At 38.5% G+C, this 23,567-nt stretch overlaps 1 protein-coding gene across 2 annotated transcripts in view; it reads left to right on the top strand.

Moving 5' to 3' along the window:
* LOC109037549 (uncharacterized) overlaps positions 1 to 23,567 on the top strand; it is a 54,461-nt gene that overhangs the window by 20,944 nt on the left and 9,950 nt on the right. For both annotated transcript variants that reach the window (XM_072296217.1, XM_072296218.1), the window contains exons 9-13: positions 1,648 to 1,716; positions 5,250 to 5,333; positions 7,785 to 7,961; positions 18,251 to 18,328; positions 23,076 to 23,174. In XM_072296217.1, the coding sequence (XP_072152318.1) occupies positions 1,648 to 1,716; positions 5,250 to 5,333; positions 7,785 to 7,961; positions 18,251 to 18,328; positions 23,076 to 23,174 (507 nt within the window). The remainder of the gene's footprint in view (positions 1 to 1,647; positions 1,717 to 5,249; positions 5,334 to 7,784; positions 7,962 to 18,250; positions 18,329 to 23,075; positions 23,175 to 23,567) is intronic.

Raw genomic sequence — 23,567 nt, 5'->3', positions numbered from 1 at the left:
GCATTTCAATCCACGAAAAACAAGTTTGAGGTTGCGTCTTCTGAGCTCCCCTTTAAACGTGTGTCCGAAGAATGAAATATCCCCCAGGGGATACTTACTCAAGTAAGGTCATTTTCGGCCACATCCACCATCTTGGATTTTCGAATTTTCAAAATCAGAAATTCGAGTTTCCCATCCAAAAATACTAACTGGTACCAAGATTCACCGCGATAGATGGAGCACGAGCCGGGATAGCATTTTAGGCCACATCCGCCATCTTTGATTTTTGAATTTTCAAAATTTGACCAGAAATTCGAGTTTCCCGTCCAAAAATACCCCCTGACCCCGAAAATCAGCATGATCGATCGAACAGGAGCCGAGATAGCATTATAGGCCACATCCTCAATCTTGGATTTTCGAATTTTCAAAATTTCACGATTCACGGGTTTGTTGACCTATTCAAGGGTTTATCGATCAATTTACGGATTTTTCGAACGAATCACGGGGTTGTCAATCGATTCACGGATTTGCGGATCGATTCGCTGGTTTTTGATCGATTCACAGTCATCAATCGAATCAGTGCCGATCAAATCACGTCAATCGGTTCATGTTCTAACTTTTCGATCGATTCATGTCGGTCATGTCGGAATCATGACACTGGTTTTTCAATAATTTGTCGATCGAGTCGGTGTTGATTGATTCATGCTTTCATTTTTTGATCGATTCATGTCAATCAAATCTATAAACCCTCCCGTCCAAATTGCATGTTAATATTTGCCACCGTTCTCGAAATATTAGCAAGTCCGTAGGTATCCATATTTTTGGCACACCCTGTTTTTTGTAGAATATCTTTCCGTAGGGACAATGCACCTCCCCCCTTCCTCGTATGATGGAAGGAAGGGGTGTTTTCTCTGTTGGGGTTAACCCTCCAGTTTGTAATAATGACACCAGGGTCGTCTCCCCCATGCAGTCAGTGCTAAAACAATCTATAGTTCCTAATTGCAAAATGAGCTTCCCCGGATTCTTCATTTTGCAATAAGGAACTATAACCTTTTTTTGTAATTATTGGCAACAGTATGATGTTTTTGACGAATCTGTCAACACAGGGTGTTAAAGGAACTCCATAGCTATAAAATGAACCATCAAACCGCAACATTGGTCGTTTTGATGAAAAACGCCAATGGTTTTTGCAAAAGTTGCTCTCCTGAAAACCTACCGTTCTGCCTATAGTTCCGAATTGCAAAATGCTATCCAGTTATCCCTAGATGTGGATTAGCTAAAATAGTTGACTCTTCCTACTTTTAAATGATTCAAAACTTCCCCAGCTTTGAAGGCTGCCCATTCAGGATTTTTCAATCTCAATTTTGTACAGTTTGATAGTTTCGTTATTTTAAGTTAAGAAAAGAAACAACTTTGAATGTGGTCCAAATTGTAAGAAACGGAATAGTACAATAGTGCCGGTTCCACACTATATTTCGAGGAAATCTGGGCCTGGCAATGGTCATAGACATAGCATGAAGCTTGACACTAGAGTGCAATCCTCGCGCCGTCTCACAATTACTTTAAGATCTACAAGAAATCCAGGTTGTATTGAACATAATAATCAAAATTTTACTGTATGTAATCTTCAGTTTATTCTGATGGCTCATTTGGCCTTCTTTTTTTTAGTTTGAACAAGCATGTTTCCTTGCGCACTGGTCACCGGTCACGATCTAAATCTCCCAAAGCAAAACACAGGTAACTAATTTGAAAACCTACTGAGTGCCACAGCCGGATTCAGGGGAGGGCCAACGGTGCCGTGGCACCGGGCGGCAAATTTCGTGTGTGTGGGAGGGAGGGTGTGTGTGTGTTTATGTGTGGTTGGTTGGTAGATACGTTTATTTGGTGCTTTTAACAATTTAGCCATTAACACCTTAGAGGGTGTATGTATGTATGTATGTCTGGTTGGTTGGTTGGTTGGTTGGTTGGTTGGTTGGTTGGTTGGTAGATACGTTTATTTGGTGCTTTTAACAATTTAGCCATTAACACATGTATGTATGTATGTATGTATGTATGTATACCAACCAATTACGGTGAACGCACGGGTCGAAAGACGAGATGTTGGAGTTTTTTTGTTGGATTTTGGAGCATATCTCTTTGAGGGAAAATTGTGCTCGTGTGTGAGCTTTTTCCCTCTCTAATGAGATGTCAGCTTTAAGCTGAATTTTTTACGCACATTGGCTAAAAAACTCCAACATCTCGTCTTTCGACCCGTGCGTTCACCGTAATTGGTTGGTGTTTATCGCCTTGCCAGGCATTATGCGGAGCTGTTTGGATAATCGCTCACTAGATGGCGCAAGTTTACTTGTCGCCGCGTTCGCTTGTCCAAGTCTCGGGCTGGTTTTCACAACCTCTCGAGCTTGGTAGCAGAAAATTTAGGAGGCTGCACTGCACTGAGGATTGGTCCAACAAGGCCGAAACGCGTCTGTAGTTGCCTTCCTGAATGGACGTAACTAGTGTTGCTCCAAACAGCATATCTCTTTGAGGGAAAATTGTGCTCGTGTGTGAGCTTTTTCCCTCTATAATGAGATTTCAGCTTTAAGCTGAATTTTTTACGCATGTTGGCTAAAAAACTCCAACATCTCGTATGTATGTATGTATCTATGTATGTACAGTATGGGAGCCATCCAGTTAAGAGAACATTTCATATTTAAACAAGCATGTTTATTACATTTTGAAAGATACACGTATGTACAAACGCAAGCGTTTCGATGCCCGAACAGACACCATCATCAGTGCAAGAAAAAAATTACAAATTCAAACATGCTAGCCACAACAAGCGAAAAAATACAACAAAATGAACAGCACTTTACAATTTTACATAAGCCAAGACAGAGATCAGTAAATGTGAGGAATTTCGCTAACCTATAAAATCTCAGTTTTGTTCATCAGATGACAGCATGCATCTAAATGATCGGTGGTTAACAGAATTAGGAATTGCGGCTACTTATGCGCTCTATCATGCAAAGAATTAACTGCTACCACTCCAACAACAGCAACAATAATGAAGAAACAAGGGCATCGGCAAAACAAACAGGAGAAACAAGGGCTGTCCGGGCATCGAAACGTTTGCGTTTGTATTTATGTGTATCTTTCAAAATTTAATAAACATGCTTGTTTAAATTTGAAAGGTTCTCTTGACTGGGTGGCTCCGATACTATAAATACTTGAGTAACAGTCATTTCTTTACTGGCTATATGTACATAAGTAAACCATTTGGCGAATTTCTAAAGCTCTCAATGCCTGGGTGAAACTCTGTACCCCTTAATTTTTCTCTCCTCTCTCATCTTATCATAATCCATAAGTTTTTCGAAAACATAAATTAATCGATGATCAAAGTGCTAAACCACGAATCTCCGTTTACAAAGTTGCAGACTTCCTGTGATACTTTATTTATTCTTTGGAAAAGTAGTCCGGGTATTTTCATCAAAATTCTCTTGAAATGTTTGCTCTGTAAGCAGAATATTCTGTGTAATTATGATTCTCAAGGTATGAAGTTTGCTTGTTTCTCTTTGAACAAATAAAATAGAAGCCGAAATTCTGAAACACCGCGACGGAGATACAAAGTTTTGCACTGTAGTATCAACATTTAATTTAATTTTTTAGTATGTTTCATTTTCGCCTTTTTCGTGTCACAAATCCTCATTCCTCAGAAAATCATTTCCTCTTCCTAAAATATTTGTTTACAACACTTTCCTGTACAAATGCCCATCCTTCTCTTTATCGCAGAATCAAATTGCGCTTTTGCCATATCTCCGAAACTTGTATTCAAGTTGCAGAATCTAAGGGGAAATCAAATTGAAAGAAACCAAATTAGGTCATCCTGAAGCTCCCTCGGCAATCCTTGGGTGGTCAAATGGGGGAGAAGATTTATTTTCGAAGTGGAGGTTCCTTGCAAAATTTCATATCACCACTCAGATAAGACCACCCAGGCTGGTGACAATGAGGTAAGCCTCGCGAGCGTTGGATTCCGAGCCTCGGGTATGGGTGGCGGAGAAGCGTAGAGGGACCAGAGGGGCCTGAGAAGGAAGGGTACGAGTAGTGCTGCACAATGGTCCGGCCAGCGGGACCTCCGTTCACGCATGTAAAACGGCGAGTATCTCGAAAACTGCACACGAGATCTCATTGGGCCCGTGAGAGCTTTTGATCAAAATGACTAGCTACGCAACATATCAAAGTTTCATGAGATTTGTCTAGGGGAGCCTGGGAGATTTCCCACAAGGATGGTACCGGGTTCTTTGTGGATCTGTCCTCTAGGGTATGAAGATGTTAAATCATTGATTGGCGTATGATGGAATATGTCCTTCTACAGGTAAACCTCTTAATAGACACAGAGGTTCAGAAAAAATAAATTTTATGGGTAATTGACCCCAAAAAAAAAAATTACAATTATATCACCTAAGTCTCAGGGTGCCACAGAACCATCAAATTCTGATTTCTTGTAGCCAAGCCCTTCAGAAAACCATACTTTCCCCAATCCTCCACGTCAATTTAGCGACCTGGCGTTTTGTGGAAAGGGGCTCTGTCCCCCATCTTTAGCTGGCAGTATTCTAAATAGTAATGGGCCAATTTTCGACTTTTTGGTGTTGATTCAGGTCATAGAGTACATAGAGTCGTAATGTAATTGGAAGAGCTGGCGCCATGTTCTGCTCGACGAATTCCGAGCCCGGTGTGCGCCGAGTTCGGGTCACTTTTTCGATACATTTTCGATCCATAATGGCAGTGTGGAATACGTGGTGATTCCTATCTCCTTTGTTGTTGTTGTCATCGGATGGCCGGGTACCCGTGTATCGCAAACAATCGATTATGTATCGAAAAAGTGACCCGGCGTCACACAGGAGTCTCGGAATTCGGGACATGGAATATGCTTAAAAATGGCGCCAGCTCTCCCACTTACATTACGACTCTATGTACTCTATGATTCAGGTTGAAATTTATATACTTTCTGGTTTTGATAGAATAAACTCTTGATTATCCCGTGAATCTCAACTTTTAAAATCATGACCCCTCCTTTATCATTAAGAGAAGTCAGGGGATTTGGAACAATGATGAAATTCGGATTCCCTGGACCCAATTCCCATTTTATTCTTGCAGTCCTCAACCTCGACCAACCTGTAATAACAAATAGAAAAGCCTAGTTCAGTGGGTCTGAAACACCCCGTGTAATTCGGACAGTTTTATTTTTATGTGATTCAATCTATATTTTCATTTGAAATTTGTCTTTCCCCTAGTTCTACCTCAGCACATGAAACTAGAAGAGTTTTTATGAGAAGCTCCAGGTCACTGTCAACCTCGCCTAAAAGGAGCCATCAACGGTATGAAACTTATTTCAAACACTAAAAGTATTTCCCTTTTTTCTATCTTCCTTAATCGGCTTTAGAAATGATTGGTCTGAGAAACCCTGAATATGATATCAAAGCAAAGTAAATGATGGTTTTGTATGAACCTGTGAAGGAGAATGGTGAATAGTCGGTTTTTCAAACAAGTGTTAGATTGAATTTCTCCCGGAAGAAGGCCACAGGGACGTTCAGTAAAAAGTTTGTGGAAGGGTGTGAAGAAAGAAATTAGGAGGTGTCATTTGCCTTATGACCTCTTAGGATCTTCTTTGGATAAGTCTTTTAGGCGATTACAAGTCGCAGAGTACTGCATTGTGCTGATTTAGCGGCTTGAATATCAGACCAAATCCATGAAATTGGACCGTTTCTTTTAAAAATTTGAAGAATTATTGTACCATCTGAGTAAGAAAATTCGGACATTTTGGCGCTAGTTTGATCCTGAGAACTTGAAAATTGAGGGAGATTTGATGTCCTAAAGTTCCAGGACAAAAATTCCTTAGACTTTAACAGTCAAATTGAAATTAAGAACCCTGACATATTTACAGATGAAGAGCAGGTAGTCAACTCTGTGGTGAGAAAATTCAACTAAAATCATGCATAGCTTGCTCCAGAGGCTTCCAGAGAGCATTTCCTGTTGGGAACTCGAAATCGCTGGTTTCAAAAGTTTTCGCTCTCAAGAAAAGTTTTCTCTTGGAAGATACGATCCTTTTTCACTGATGTGGTCACATACATACATGTTTCGTTTAGAAAAGCGGGGAAAATTTGGAAAATCTCAATATTTCCATCCTAAATTTTAAAACTTTTATCCATCATCTATTCGTAGAAATTTCAAAAATATCACTAGAAATACTGTAATTGCAATTTCGATGACAATCTAAATAATTTCAAAGGGATTCTATGTATGTAGCAAAAGAAAAGAAGAATGTAAAAATATTTGAATCTAATATAGACTAATATTTAACTTCATAGAAACTTTTGTAGGGGACAGTCACAAGACAATATTGTACAAAAAGAGGTAAAATTTCGCATACTCACTTGTGCTCTTTAACATTGTAAGTGTTTAAAATGTTAAATAGCACGAGTGAGTATGCAAAAATTTATCCATTTTTTATAAAATTTGACCACAGTTCATTCTATTTTTTCTCTTTCCCTGATTTCCAGTCATAATTCAATTTGTAGTGTAAGGTAGGTTTGCAAGCTTCCTCTCAAAATTCTACCAAAAGCTGAAAGGAAAAAAATTTGCACTCTTGATGTTACTTGATGATACTTAGAGAATTGAGGATGTTTGGTTCTCATTGAGCCAGTCAAGGAAGCATTACAGTGGACTCTCGATAATTCGAACCTCGATAATTCGAAAACCCAGGGGTGCACATTTTACTATGCTTCCACAATTTCGCGCGATAAGCTTTTCCTCTTCCACAAAAAATTTTCAAAAAATTTCCACAATTTCGTGACTCCTTCCACAAAAAGTGATGACCTTTTTTTTGTTTCGGTGAAAAATATGAGATTCAAAGTGAAGAGCGAGAAATGAAACGAAAAGAAAGAAAGAAAGAAAAAAAATTTCCACAAAATTTGGGACGCTTCCACATTTTCACGTGATACTTTATCGCGTGATCGCGCTTCCGAAAATCGGGAAGGCCTTCCACAATTTCAAGCGATAATTTATAGCGTGATCTAGTGTATTGTGCACCCCTGCAAAAACATCGTTAATTCGAAGGAAAGTCCGTTTCCCCGGGAAATCTCTCGATAATTCGAAGAAAATTAATGTATTTTTCTCCCCTCGTTATTTCGAAATTTTTAAGCTGGCTCGACCCTCTATAATTTGAAATTGCGATGGAAATTTTCTCTGTATTTCGAAGTGTGGGAAGTAAATATGGTCCTCCCTCTATTATTCGAAATAAGGCGGTACAGTCTCTCTACAATTCGAAGTCAACTGTTTATGTACCTGGGTGTTTGAAAGAGCTGATAGGATTGTCAAAATGTAAACATGTAATTAATAATTTTAAAATTAAATATAAATAATTAATACTTAATAATAACTTAGTGTAATTTTCACCTCCGTAAAGAAATAAACTGATATATTTGGTTCCTTTTGACGTAAATCCGTCCATTTGGTTCTCTACATTCGAACCTCTCTAATTCGAAATCCCTCCGCATGAATCTCTTTAATTCGAACTCTCTTTATTTTGAAACCTCGCTAATTCGAAGAAAAAACCGATTCCCTTCAATTTCGAATTATCGAGAGTCCACTGTATTTTGTGTTTACTTATGCAGAAAGTTCAAAAAATTTTCCGTTTTCCGCCCTCTAAAATAATCTCAACCAACTTTTGCCTGACAAAGAGTATTAGAATGATCACCAAACATTACACATTTGAATAGGCTCTGCTTTACTCATGATTTTGATCGGGAAATTTTTTAATTAAATTATAGATCCTCAGAGAAATTCCAGCGCAAACGGTCTAGAAGCAAATCTAGATCTCGTTCTAGGTCTCCGAGAAGCTTTTCCAAAAAGCATTACAAAGACCCTTCTCCAAACTTCAGGAATCAATCCTCAAGCAAAAATCAGTCTCATGGCTCAAATTCATCCTCACACAGAGTCTCCCAAAAGTAAGTGTTTTATTCAACAATATATTATCTCTATAAGGGAATCTCTGGCAAACAAAATCGTTTTTAAATTTCTTAGAGTTCCTCTTCAAATTGAAGGTAATCATTCCCTTCTTTGGTTGATTAAAATCCCCTTTCTTGGGACAAAGAATCTTTACTTTGTCAGAATTGAAATTGTGGCCACTCTCCCGCTGATATTTGTGCATGGTAGTAACGACCTTCTCATTGCTTCTGTGTCCATACAATCGCTTTGGTAAAGATCGTTACAGAACCCATACATACACATGTATTAATACCGGGTACGTTGATCTTATCAACCTAGACTTAGAACTCAGCTAACCATCGGTATTTTATACCATTTGTGACCATGAACGTCATTTAGTATGAATAAAAATAGACAGGAAGAGGTAGGAACAAGGCTGAAAAAACACACAATAATTACAACTTATCACTTAGTATATGTACTATCGCCGAATTTAGTTTCACGCAGAGTCTCTGGTGACTATTTAGCGACGGCCGGCGCGGCGCGGCGCGTTGCCTGATAACGCTCTCATGAAGACGCACTGGTTCCTTTGTGAGCGCGTAGTCACTAACACAGACGCACATGAAACACACACAGACATTTTCACTCATTCACCGTGAGAATTCACGTTTTTGGCTCTTTGGAATGTAAACAAAGATTCGTAATGACGTATCGCGCATCGATTCCCATTCTCACTTGCCTCTTGTTCTTGTGACTAGAGCAAGGAAGAAAGGACCTCATTCCAAATTGTCCGTTTCAACCTTGGCCTGATCTTCGAAATATTTTCAAAGTTGATAGAGGATCTCCTCCCGAGTCTAAAACACTGACGCATTTTGAAATCGGACGATCACGGAGGGAGGGGGAGGGGAGTCAAAGTAAAAAAATTTAACTCGCAATATCTCGCTAACGCTTTGTCGTAGAAAGATGATATTGGTCTCAAAATGTAGAGAAAACCACCAGCTTTCAGGCGATAATTACAAAATTGGTCCATTCTAGAAATTTCATCCATTTTTGCCACGTTACCGAAGTTCAAATGTTCAGTTTTTCACCTTTTTAGCTGCGACGTTGAAGGAATCGCACAAAAAGTAATCTAACTATTTTTTGATGAAAGTAGACCGTTTAAGCTTTAAAACAAGCACAAGTTCATCCTGAGGAAACAAGTTGGAGGAGAGATATGATTTTTCAAAGTGGATGTGGTACACTTGGACCTGGTTTGTTCCGAGTCCCAAGATCACCAAATGCCCCCAAACCAATCACGAATTGCAAGGTTGTGCATTTTTATACCCCATTATAGCTAATTCCCGAAGAAAATTATTAAAAAAGAACAAAATATCGAGACATATGAATGTTACAAGACTAGCCTCAGCTGACTCTCGTTGCATCAACAAAAATTCATGCCTCTTTTTCAAATCGTTTCTGTAGGATGGACTTAAATTTAAAAAGCTCAAATGGTACGATTTTATTAGCAATTCCTCTTTTTCTCTTATTTCTACCGAGCGAACCGTTGAAGGTAAACATACATTTTTTTATGATCGAAAACTTTGATTTCCCTGTATCCATTGCATATTACTCATTTATCCTGATCTTGTCATTTTTGACGAATGATTTAATCTAGGAGTGACCTATAAAGGTATCGCCCCAGCTAAAAATTGAAAATTTGAACTAGCGGCAACGTGACAGCAATGGATGACATTTTCAAAATGGACCAATTTTGTCATCATTGTCTGAAAGGTGGTGGTTTCCTCTATATTTTGAGACTAAGATCATCGCTTTACGACAAACCGTTCACGAGATATGCGAGTTGAAATATTTATCTTTGAACCCTTTTCTCTCTATCCGTACTTGTTTGATTTCAAAAATCGTCGGTGTTTTGGACTCGGAAAGTGATCCTCTATCGCGAAAAATTAAAAGCGCGATGGCGTGAGTCGTGAGGCGTGAATTCGCAATATGCTCTTCTCTAGGCTGTTAGTCAGATCCGCGAGAAAAGTTAAAAAGCGAGGCCGGATTACGTTTTTCTTACCTTCGACTGTGTTGCTCACGTAGCCTTTAAAGCACCACTACAAGTGAGACAAACGAAACCAACACAATAAGGAAATGGAGCAAGGGAAAGGACTCGCGTTGATCACGGCGCAGAGATACGACTATTCGTGCTTGATGGATGTCCGTGTTGCATCTGCAAAATTGAAGGCGCAATGGCCCGGGGCATGAACTCGCAATGCTCCGCTATGTGCTGCCAATGAGGTGTCTCTTAGATTCAGGGAGAAAAGTTAAAAAAGAGGCCCAAATAGGTCCCTCCTTTCTTCGACTGTGTTGATTTGATACTCGATTCTTTTTTGGAATGATTTGCAGACCAACATCTAAAGCTCGCGTGAACCGGCCCCATCCAATCTGCGGGGCAGGTTTTGTTAGGAAGCCTCGCAATTTGACCCGGCTTCAGCATTTAAGTGTTAATAAAAATATCATTAAAATGACTGCACCTTCCTCGCAAAAAGTCAGTATTCAACATTGGATCCAAAATAGGCCATTCAGTCTGTGAATTTCAATAAAATTTGGTTATGCTATCTCACAAAGTTAGGCTTCAATTGTTCGGTCACGTCTGAAAATATTCTCATTTCCAACAAAATTATTGCTGAATGGATCTTCCTGCCGTATATACCTGATGCATTTAATTGATTTGTTCCTATCTCTTGTTTTTACTTGCCTTACTAAACACCTTGTCCTTTGCTAGACTCAACACTCTTTTTCCCTCTCTCTCTCCTTCAAAATTTCACCTTGTACTAACTAGATTGCATGTTTCATTTTCCAATCGAGGAAGCTAAAAAGATCTTTCCAGCTGTCATGTTTCTTGGGTTCATCATTTTCAGACTTTTAGTGTTTAAAAGCAGTATTTTAGGTGGCCAGATCTGCCTCAGAATCTCTAGAAATAACGGAGCTTGGATGCGTCTGGTAGCTGTGATTTGTTCTCTTTTTTTTCGTTTCACAAGTCCATCGGTTACTTTAACACGCTCAATTTTAAAAATTTTTCTCTGGGGGTGCATCCCCCCGGGAAATATCATACGACACCCCCTTAATTGGCCAAGGGTCCACGCTCTTAGATGTGAGCCAGTCCGTCCATGCGAGGAACGTTTAATTTTACGAGGGAACTGGTGTCTGATAGAAATGAATAAGGTAATTTTTGGATCGAGTAATACAAAAGGATACAGGTTATTGCACGTCCAACGAATGTCTCTCACTTTTTCTAATAACAATTTTTCTCCAGTCAAATGACATAATGCGCTTGTAAAGCCCCAAGTGGAACGCATCATTTTGTTTTTCGTCCGAAAGAACGGAAAAATTATTTTATCTAGGTCCTTAATGGAGGACCTTCCACTAACTATATGTTTGCTGCTAGATCAGAGAATGGCCGTGTTTTTTTTTTATATATACTTCTGACCAATATTTTGGAAATCCGAAGGTTTTTACAAATGCGTATTTTTGGCATCTGAATAAGGGTTTTTTTTTTGTTGCAAACTCGATCTTTCGGAAAATTAGTGGGTTGTGGAAAATACAAAGGTCGATTCGGGGTCAGAAGCAAAAAATAAGATATAGTAGCTCAATTATAGCTATCTGAATAAAATGATTTTTTGTCCTTCCGGACTCAAAACAACGGATCAGTTTTATATCGACGGTGAAACTACCAAACCACGTATCTCGTTTGCGGTGTTTAAAAATCTACGCTAGCATTTTATTTTTTTGAGGTAGACCAAATCAATATCATTCCTTGAAATTTTCACAGAATTTTCTCCGCACGATGAGGAAAAATCACAGAAATTTTCAAGACTGGACGTTAAGTAGTTTTTCATTTAAAAAATAAAGTATGACAGGAAGTCTGCGACGTCGCAAACCGAGATACGTGGTTTGGTAGTTTCACCGTCGATATATGATTCGTGGGTGGATAATGCCATTTTGACCGGAAAACTCTCATCAGAAAAACTGAGACATGTTTTTTGGACATGCGGTATGCAATACATGTCTGGCTAGTGTCTATGTATCCTTGGCCCCTAAATTCAAGAATTACTTCGGTTTATCTCGATCATGCATCAATTTCCAGAAAATCAAATTTTCCTTGGAAAATTCATTTTTAAATAATCCCAATTTGCCTGGAAAATGGCAGAGACAGGGACAAACCGAGGTCATACAAGGCCCAGGGCTGAATATTACACGAGAATTCGCTAATGAAGCATTCATTTTTTTTTCGGTGTATACTTGTGTAATCTTTCATATTCAACAGCGGACCAGTTTTGCGTCAATTTCAAACTTCCTGCGCGAAGAAGTATATCCTGAATTAAGAAGTCCGTTGGAACAAGGGTGTGTGCTCAAAAAGGTAGTTCCGCTGAAATCGCATTTGAAAGTTCAGAAGTGCATAGCGTTGGTACTAGCCAATATCTTCGCACGAAATTTAATTAGTTTGAAAGAACAAGTCTTTGAGAGTATACTTGCAAAAACGGAACATTGTGACTACATTCCCCTATGATCCCTACAAGATAACGTGGATCGTTGTGTAAAAAGGGTGGGGGGGGGGGGCACGACTTTTCAATACACTATGTATACTTCCTGAAACTAGGAAGAATCCAGTTTCAGAAAACGCGTTCTCCGGAAAAAGGGCGGATGCGCGCATACGCCTTTGTCCCAAAGAACTCCATGTAACCTGCCGGCACGGCGGTGTCTAGAAGAAAAAAATCAGTCGCATCTCATGAAATAGCTCTATTTTCGAGTGACCGCGGTGTTGCGCTGTCAATTATGGGTTTGCACCTATAGATGCTTGTCTGAGGGATATTTTCTTGAAAAAGTAGCAGATTTGTCAATTGTTCATGTGCCTCCGTTTTCCTCGTTGGCATGAGAGGAGATAGGTCCAGTCAGCACCCGATATCTCCGAAACGCGCCACGCCGCGCTGCGCCTCGTCGCACAGTTTACATTTGATTTGGAGCGGCCTATGCGTGAAACTAAATTCGGCGATAGTACATGGTTCATTGATCCACATAAGACTAATGTTAAATACGATCAACATATCAGGCATAGACGTTTGCATATATATCGTGGAAAGAACAGTTCTTATTTTCTTAACCCACAGCCTCGGATCGGTACTCTCTCTGGCTTAGGTCCGGTGTCAGGGTAGATTGTAATGTAATATTGTATTTGCCTGAGGAAAATACACTAAGAGCAATAAACGTGGCCAGCTTTTAAAGTCTCACAGAAAAACAGCCTGTCAGATCTTGTCTCGAAACTATATGCATGGTAGCATATTTTTATTAAACTTTCGAAATAACACAACTCGATTTAGAGTTGATAAACTTTTGTTGAGAGAAAAAGTAATCTTATAAAGGCGAACATGACTTATATTGACTTAGCAATGGCGACGATTCAACAACGACAAGAGAACATTCTAGAAAGAAAAGTAGTTCGGTAAAGCACCGCTAGGTAGCGCCATAGGATTGTGTTGGGATTGACTGAGAAACTTTAACACACCCCCCCCCAATCGCAACACACAAAATAGACTTATTAACTACAAAACAAAATTTGGTAATAATCGACAAAATACATATGGACCAAAATTTAATTGACGCGCTCGCCAAAAGGAAAATTTACTTAACATGACTATCAAAATTTAATTAATGCGCTTGTCAAAATAATAATTTACTTACATTTAGAAATCGTCCAAAAGGAACTGAATTAAGTGATGCACATTCCAAGAGCGTCTCGAAAATATTCAAATTTGACTCTAGGTAAAGCCTTGGTCATCATATCTGCAATTTGTTCTGAAGTACTGATATGAGTGATTTGAATTAAGTTGTTAGCAACAAGATCTTCAATAAAATGATGGCGAACATCGATATGTTTGGAGCGATTTGTCTCCAAAGTACTAGCCATAGTGATGGCTGGCTCATTATCTTCTCGAACTTTAATCTTATCAGTCTTTAAATCAACAGTATTAAGTAATTGTTTTAGAAATAAACATTCAACAAGACAAAGGGACATGGCTACATATTCGGCTTCTGCTGTGGACAGAGCAACAACTGACTGTTTTTTAGTTTTCCATGTAATTAGACAATTATTAATTTTAATGAAAAAACCTGTGACACTTTTACGATCAGTCTTATCCGGGGCGTAACTGGCATCAACATAAGTTGTTAAAATATAAGGAACTGTTTGGCCAGTTTTAGTAAATTTCAAACATAGATCTCTGGTTTTCAAAAGATACCTTAAAACATTTTTTAACTCTTTCCAATGCTGGTCAGTAAAATTATTTTGGAATTGGCTAAAGAAGGACACTGCGTAACACAAATCAGGTCTAGAACCTGTCATTAAATACATTAAGCTGCCAATGAGCTCTCGATAAGGAATGTTAGAATTATGCGAATTCTCTACATTATCAAAAGATATGCCTTCAGAAATTGGAATTTGACGAGGATTACAATTCTCCATTTTGAATTTCTTCAAGATTTTGTCAATTAGACGTTTCTGAGAAAGGAAAATACAATCATTAGAGCGAACAATTTCCAAACCGAGAAAATGGATTTCTGTTTCATCGGACAAATCTTTAATCTCAAATTCCTGTTTTAACAAATTTTTGACTTTCAAAATTTCAGAACGATTATCGGAAACTAGAAGAATGTCGTCAACCCAAATAAGCAAATACATATTATCTTTATAGTACAAACAAGGGTCTTTCTTACTTCTTTTAAAACCTATTTTTAGCAAGTACAAATTGAGACGCTCATTCCATTGTTTTGATGCACATCTTAGTCCATAGAGGGACTTTTCAAGTTCACAAACAAGATTTTTATCTTTACAATGAAGACCGTCTGGGATTTTCATGAAAACAGGCTTGGATAATTTTCCATTAAGGAACGCAGACTTAATGTCTAACTGGTGAATTTCATAATTGTTTTCAACGGCTATAGCTAATAAAACCCTAACTGTTACCATTCTCGCAACTGGAGCATAATTGTTTTCGTCTTCAGTAGACGTTTGCTGAAAACCCCTAGCAACTAAACGAGCTTTCTTAACTTCTTCACCATTAATAACTTTTCTAGCAAAAACCCATCTAGAGTCTATGACTTCCTGATTATTGTAAGGAACAAGCTTCCACGTACCATTTTTATCATGAGCTGCTAGTTCAGTTTTGATTGCGGTGGTCCAGTCTTCATCTGAGCTAATTGCTTCTTGGTAAGAATGGGGCACTTCGGAGGGTAGACAACCTGCAGTTAACGCTGCTATAAGATTCAACTCGTAGTCTTCCAGTTTCTTTGGTAGCTTTAGAACACGACTGGGTCTTTGGAGGTTAGGTGCATTGTTTACGTTTTCTTCAATGTTTACGTTTTCAGCGATGTTGGGTGGTTCACCGTTTTCATCGATTACATTTTGCGGAGGATCATCAACGTTGATTGCTGCTGCACGGACTTCTGAATTGGTTGATGCACGGATTTCTGTACTTTCATCTTCATCAATATTAATGTAAATTGGGCTTTCACATGCACTGTCTGTCAAAACATAGTTATCTGGCACTAAAATAAAGTCTCTAACAAGACTCACCTCGTTTCTGGATTCATAATAGATTCGATAACCTTTGGTTGTTTCACCATAACCGAGAAATAGACCTTTCTGACTTTTTACATCTAATTTACGGCGCTTTTGTTTTGGAACATGAGTCCAGACTTCGGAACCAAAAGGTGCAATGAGTTTGTTGACGTCAAAAGGTTTGTCGTACCAGACTTCATACGGAGTTTTCCCAGGGAGTGAGCTGGTTCCCGTTCGGTTAATCACAAAAACCGCTGTATTAGCTGCTTCAGCCCAAAATTTCTTTCCGAGTTTCTTATCAGCCATCATAGTTCTTGCTGCTTCTACTATCGTCCTCATCTCGCGCTCCACTTTACCATTTTGTTCTGGCATGTAAGCGACTGTTGACTGATATACAACTCCATTTTCTTCAAGAAATTTCTGCATGCGGTTATTGTCAAACTCTCCACCATTATCTGCCCTGACTACTTTCACTGACTTGTTGAACTGAGTCTGACAGAGCTCAAAAAATTTAATAAAATGAACGAATACCTCATCTTTGTGCTTCAAGAAGTAGACGTAACGAAAATGAGAGTAATCATCCTTCAATACAAGCATATATCTTGATCCGCTATTGAATGGGTTTCCATGGGACCACACAAATCGGCATGAATAAGTTCACAAATTGCATGAGTTTGGGTCTTACTTGAATAAAACGGCTGACGATGGTGCTTTCCTTCGATACAGGCTTCACAGAAATTTGTTTCTTGACTGTCTTTCCAACTAATTCCATTTAACCGCAAAATTTTCTTCACGTGTTCAAAATTTTGATGACTTAATTTCTTATGCCACCAGACTAACGTGCGTTGAGAACTTGTAGTAGCAGATAGACAACTGATCTCTACTTTACTGTAATTTATCCGAAAATTCATTTTGAAGAGTGTATCTTGACGAGTCGCAATCGCACAAACTTTTTGGGTTTTCTCTTCAATAAACCTTGCTTCATGGGCGTTTGAAATAAGGCTGAATCCTTTATCTAGTGATTTAAACTGTGAAAGTAGGTTCACTTTTAAATGTGGGATGTGGAGTACGTTGTTGATATCCATATCAACGTATCTTGTACCGTTGAAAGACTGCACTGAAACGGTACCTATTCCAATGGCTAAAATTTCAGAGCCATCACCTATCTTGATTCTTCTTTCTTCGGTAAGAGGAGTATAAGAGCTAAAATACTCACGATTTTTACACATATGTTCGGTCGCTCCACTGTCCAAGTAAAAGTTAGAGTCGGATTCCCATTCAGCCGCACATAAAAACGCTAGACTGCTTCCACCATTATCATTATCGTTGCCGGAATTTTCTGTTTTAGCACCATTTTCTTTACTTTTGCGAAATCTACAATGTTTCCACAGATGTCCATAACGATGACAGAAATTACATTGGATACCTCCTCGCTGAGGTTTCTGATCACCCGCGTCACCATTCGAACGACTGTCATTCATAGGATTTCCACTCTTTCCCGTATGGTTATCATTCCGACCGCCACGAGCTTGATTAAAACGACCACGACCACGATTATTATACGATTGTCGAGTATGACACTGATCCTTTTTGTGACCACGATTACCGCATCGAAAGCATGTCAAGTTTGAAAAACTTTGTGCTACCAACGCCACAGCTTCTTCACCAGATTTCTGACGTTCTTCTTCCACAAGTAAACGCGAAGTGAGGTTATCTATTGTTTGCTCTGCTACAGGTACTGACTCCCAGGCCGAGACAAAATGTTTGAATCGATCGGGAAGCGACATCAATACTTTCGTTATCACCATTTTATCAGGAATGGCTTCTTTCCGCTGTTTTAATTCAGTGGAAAGGTTTTGAATCTTTGTTACGAATTCCATTACACTTCCGTCGAACTTAGCATTAAAAAATTGCTGCTGTAGTAGATGAACACTTACGTTCGATTGGCGCTCATAAATGTTGACCAACTTGGCCCACATTTCACTCGCAGAATTGCACGATAAGATATGAGACAAAGGACCTTTCTCCATTCTAGTGACTAAAATTTCTTGGGCTCGAGCATCTTTCAACTTAAACATTTTAGCATCTTTCAATGCTTGAGTGACAGCTTCTCTAGAGGCTGCTACATCTTCCGCCGTTCCAGTTAGTACCTCTTCCGGCACTACCGGCATTTTACTTTCTCCCGTCGTAATTTCAAATAGATCTTTCGCAGTTAACACAACCCGAGTCTGGAATTTCCAGAGGTTCCAGTTCGTCTCGTCCAGCTTAAGGAACGACTGTACTAAGACTTTTGGCTGGCTTTCACTTTCCATGATCACGTTCTTTTATCACTTCTCGAACACGCGACACGGCTTCTTACAAAGAACAACTGAGACGAACGGCTTCGTAAAAACTACGCGATTTCCGTTTTCATTACGCGAGATTTTCGCAACTGGGGCCCATGACCTATTAAACTTTCGAAATAACACAACTCGATTTAGAGTTTATAAACTTTTATTGAGAGAAAAAGTAATCTTATAAAGGCGAACATGACTTATATTGACTTAGCAATGGCGACGATTCAACAACGACAAGAGAACATTCTAGAAAGAAAAGTAGTCCGGTAAAGCACCGCTAGGTAGCGCCATAGGATTGTGTTGGGATTGACTGAGAAACTTTAACAATTTTTACATTCCATCAATGTCTTCACTTTCTCCTGGGTTATTGTTTCAGATCTAGTGGAAACGATGCTGCTAAAGTTCCCTCAACCAGTTCATCTTCCCAACATCCAGCTGCTCCAGTAATTACCAGGTGAGCTTGTTTACCTTTTAGGAAATGTTATCAGGTATGGACGTATCAAAAAAGGTGTCAGATGAATGTAACAATAAAAACAACATGTGAGATTGACCTTGGACATCATGCAGGAATACTTTAAGACCCCTCTAAAGAAGAAGAAAATGAAGAAATGAATGGATCTTACAATTCAACTTTCTGGAATCATTAAAGGATTTGAATGTTCGAAAGCATGTCAACATAGACACCAACATCAGCTCTTGCGCAGTAGGGGTGATCGAAATTCCCCACCTGAGCGCTATACAAGCGGAATATACAAGCGCTATACAACGGGAACATGGCGCTCAAGCCCTTTGAATATTTGCATCATTAAAATGCCTAAAATATCAGGTTTTTTCTCATTCCGGTCGGTGTAGGTGCCCTCAAACATGCAATTGCATCATCAAGCACATGGGATCGTACATATTTTTTCACAAGGAATCGATTTACCGGTTTTCAAAACGATATATCGTTGTATTTAATCAATATATCGATTTTTCATTCGATTTCTGAGAAAAATTTGGTAATTTTTAACATTAACTGTATCAAATTCTGTTAATTAGTGATATATAGGCAAAAGTTTTAATGCATAAGTAAACTAGTGCTCACATAAACTTTTATACACAAGGCACTCAGCTTCAAAGCAGCTTATACTGACCATTCTTCAGTTAGGGTAAGTACTAGATGATGGCCGGAATGCCGGAATTCTCGGCGTCTCAGCAATCGCGTTTCATGGCTCATCATTCGAAAAAACATTTTTTCTCGAAATCTGACGACGGGTACCTAGTGAAGGTGAGTTGTCTTTTGGCATCAAATGACGAGGAAAAAATCCTGGCTCCATAGGACAACACTTTTATTGAAAACATGAGGTTCGAACTTCCAAAATCTCAAATTTTCGTTTTTACCGTGTTTTTTTTTCTAAGATAATTTCTGGATGATAGAAAAGACGCAACTGACACGTACCATACGTGTTTTAATAAATAATTTGAGTCAATGAATCGATTTTTGTGGTTGAAAAATTAAGATATCAATTTAAAATATCGTTTATTGCGATACTTTGTCCGAAAAAGCTATTTTTTTGTGTATATCCTAAGAAATTTTGATTCATCAATGCAAGCCTTTGATAAATTGACATTTTGGCTTCAAAAATAGATTCCTCAAGAAAAAATACAAAGGCATTTGGGTAATACTTGCTTAAAGTACGTAGAAATGTTGACAACTGAGGTACGGTTCATAAAAGTTTAAAATAAAATCCTCAAAATAGGAGTTTTTGCCGTTTTTTAGTCCACATACATCTCAATTCAGTCCCAAAGTCACTTCATTTCCCTTGGTGATACAGAAATTTTAGCGTCAAACAAAGAGATAGATCATAAAAAAAAGTATTTTGTCAGTCAGGGTCGGTCAAGCAAGAATCGCTGGATGATTTCGCGTGGAATGACCCATCAGCAAATTCAGTTTGAAAATTCATACAAATTGCACCTTAGTTGTCAACATTTCTACGTACCTTAAGCAAGTATTACCCCAATGCCCTTTGTATTTTTTCTTTAGGAATCTATTTTTGAAGTCAAAATGTCGATTTATCAAAGGCTTGCATTAATGAATAAAAATTTCATAGGATATACACAAAAAAATCGCTTTTTCGGACAAAGTATCGCAATAAACGATATTTTAAATTGATATCTTAATTTTTCAACCACAAAAATCGATTCATTGACTCAAATTATTTATTAAAACACGTATGGTACGTGTCAGTTGTGTCTTTTCTATCATCCAGAAATTATTTTAGAAAAAAAAAAAAACACGGTATAAACTAAAAGAGGGTTATTCATATAGGCGAAAAATGTACCCAGCCCGGAATGTACGAAAGTTTGTGGGCTGATAGTACTAGTTGAGAGAGGCTTATCCCTAGCTCCGTTTTTGCAGGAACCCCAGGGAAACAGCGTTGCCATTTTTTAAAGCCGTAACCTTCAAACATCCATAACTTTCGCAGAAATGCAGTTACAGAGCTCGTATTTATACCAAAAGATGCAAAAAATTACGTTCTATCGACCAATGCCAGAGAAATTTTAATTTCACTCCATTGTTGCCACGTTTTGGCCATTTTTTTAATTTTCGTAATTATTTAAAATCACTTTACCGCCTAAAAAAGTGTTTGCGGTTGGTGGGGATTGAATGAAAACCCGTCGGAATTATTGTTCGTTCGATTCCGCATCCATCGATATATTATACTTTTCTGAGAGACTTAGGGAACAGCGACAGCGAACAGCGTGGAACAGTTGTAGCGATTTGAAAATTCGGCAACACGCCCGATACCCCCGTTTAGGTACGTTTCGCAACACCGTGTTAAAGCAAAACGCCTAGACCAAACAAAATTCGAAAATTCAGTTCATGTTTTGCGCTTTTTTGAAACTTTCACATGATTTTTAGGAATTCAAGTCGCGGCGGTGTTGCCGGTTTTCAATGAAAACCACCGCTGCGATCACAATTTAAAGTAGTACTCATTTAATCTTATCCAGCTACATTTGTTAACATAAACTGACCATTTGCGACATGGTGTTGACAACATTGCCTAATTTCCGTCGGAATTCGCGTAGAGGCGGGGTTGCCAGTTTTCATGGAAACCGCCACCGCAATCACAAAAAAATGTATTACTTATTTAATCACGTTCAGCCTTACTCTGTGGTTAGAATTGTTTATTTATCGAATCGATGGTTTCTTCTATCTCTCTGCAACGGCAGTGGTGCCTGACAGTACCGAGATATCGATATTGTATAAAGATCAAGAGCAATGGATCTAGGCCCCTCGCCAAAACTACTCATCGGACCGCTTGAGTAATTCGGTAGCTTTAAATTTCGATATCTCGTTACTGTCGGTCACCACTGTCGTTGCAGAGAGATAGAAGAAACCATCGATTCGATAAATAAACAATTCCAACCACGAAAAGTATAATATATCGATGGATGCGGAATCGAACGAACAATAATTCCGACGGGTTTTCATTCAATCCCCACCAACCGCAAACACTTTTTAGGCGGTAACGTGATTTTAAATAATTACGAAAATTAAAAAAATGGCCAAAACGTGGCAACAATGGAGTGAAATTAAAATTTCTCTGGCATTGGTCGATAGAACGTAATTTTTTGCATCTTTTGGTATAAATACGAGCTCTGTAACTGCATTTCTGCGAAAGTTATGGATGTTTGAAGGTTACGGCTTTAAAAAATGGCAACGCTGTTTCCCTGGGGTTCCTGCAAAAACGGAGCTAGGGATAAGCCTCTCTCAACTAGTACTATCAGCCCACAAACTTTCGTACATTCCGGGCTGGGTACATTTTTCGCCTATATGAATAACCCTCTTTGAGATTTTGGAAGTTCGAACCTCATGTTTTCAATAAAAGTGTTGTCCTATGGAGCCAGGATTTTTTCCTCGTCATTCGATGCCAAAAGGCAACTCACCTTCACTAGGTACCCGTCGTCAGATGTCGAGAAAAAATGTTTTTTCGAATGATGAGCCATGAAACGCGATTGCTGAGACGCCGAGAATCCCGGCATACCGGTCATCGTCTAGTACTTACCCTAACTGAAGAATGGTCAGTATAAGCTGCTTTGAAGCTGAGTGCCTTGTGTATAAAAGTTTATGTGAGCACTAGTTTACTTATGCATTAAAACTTTTGCCTATATATCACTAATTAATAGAATTTGATACAGTTAATGTTAAAAATTACCAAATTTTTCTCAGAAATCGAATGAAAAATCGATATATTGATTAAATACAACGATATATCGTTTTGAAAACCGGTAAAATCGATTCCTCGTGAAAAAATACGTAGGATCCCATGTGCTTGTTGATGCAATTGCGTGTTTGAGGGCACCTACACCGACCGGAATGAGGAAAAACCTGATATTTTAGGCATTTTAATGATGCAAATATTCGAAGGGCTTGAGCGCCATGTTCCCGTTAGAATTACGGCTGCGGACAATTTTTCCCGTAATCTACATGCAATTTGGCCACCTTTTTTCCCTATTCAGATTGTATAGCGCACAAGTCGGGAACTTCGATCACCCCTATTGCGAAGAATTAGGGGATGATGTAATTTCGTGCTTGCCCTTGCTTTTTCGCCAAGCACTGTTCTTTATAACCAAAATTTCTCTGTATTGAATTCGTGCGGTCTGTTACCGATCTTTATAGGGAGATAGTACCGTATTCTCAATTCAAGTAATTAATCATATGAAATAATGATAGTAAGAAATAAGGATAAGATCTTTTCATCCAAACAAATAAAGATAAGATATTTTCATCCAAACAAATACTAAGTGTCTCAAGTTCGAATTATTCTTTGTGTTTTAAGCATTGTGAGCAATGGAGAATTTGCTTACAAATTTCTATTTCTTCATCTGACTTCTATTAATTTCCCGAGTTTGAGGTATTTTTCATATTTTTTTTTGAGTGGGAAGATTCATAAGTGAGAAAGTGTACTGCCGCGTTACTTCATTAGGTGGCATTTTCCAATTATACCCATGTATTCTGGCCAATTTGGTCTTTTGGTCACATCTTCGCAATTAATTTTTCATTTTTGAACCAAAGATATTCTCATGCTTGGTCATTTCTGCAGTTTTTTTTAAACATGAAATTCACCAAATTTCAAACTGTTGCAAATTCTCCATTACATATTGAAGATGCATTGAACTATCTTAGCCTTTAATCTTGATTTTATCCGGGATTCCAGGTACTATGGACGGCATAAGAAAGATTCCGATTCTTCCGAATTAGAAGTATCCTCTGAGGATGAAAACAATACTTCGGCAAATAAATCAACTTCACATCAGTAAGTCAATCACTAATCTCTTATGTTTTTCCCTAGTCCATTAGGTGAGTTCTTTTTTTACTTTGTAATTAAAACATGAGAGCTCTCCAATTTACTTAGAGCTTAAGTAAAGAGCTGGAGGTACTACAGCGAGTCAGGAACAACATATCAGTTAAGCATACTTGCTCAAGCTTTATTCATGCTAGTTGTATGTAATGGTTTCTTTCCTGCAGCAGGCTCTTAGTGAGTCCTCAAGTGATAATAACTCTACATCTGGGTTGTACAAAAAAACAAACATAGAAGCAAAACTTATGGGCGCAACAGAGTGGTAAAGCTGTCATCCTCTGTAGAAAACAAGGAGGACTCTTTACGACCTCAGCATTTTTAGTATTTTCTCAATGTATTAATGGAAAC

The sequence above is a fragment of the Bemisia tabaci genome, chromosome 2 (genome assembly GCF_918797505.1).
Source record: "Bemisia tabaci chromosome 2, PGI_BMITA_v3".
Classification (NCBI taxonomy): Eukaryota; Metazoa; Arthropoda; class Insecta; order Hemiptera; family Aleyrodidae; genus Bemisia; species Bemisia tabaci.
This window is presented reverse-complemented; position numbering and strand designations above follow the sequence as displayed.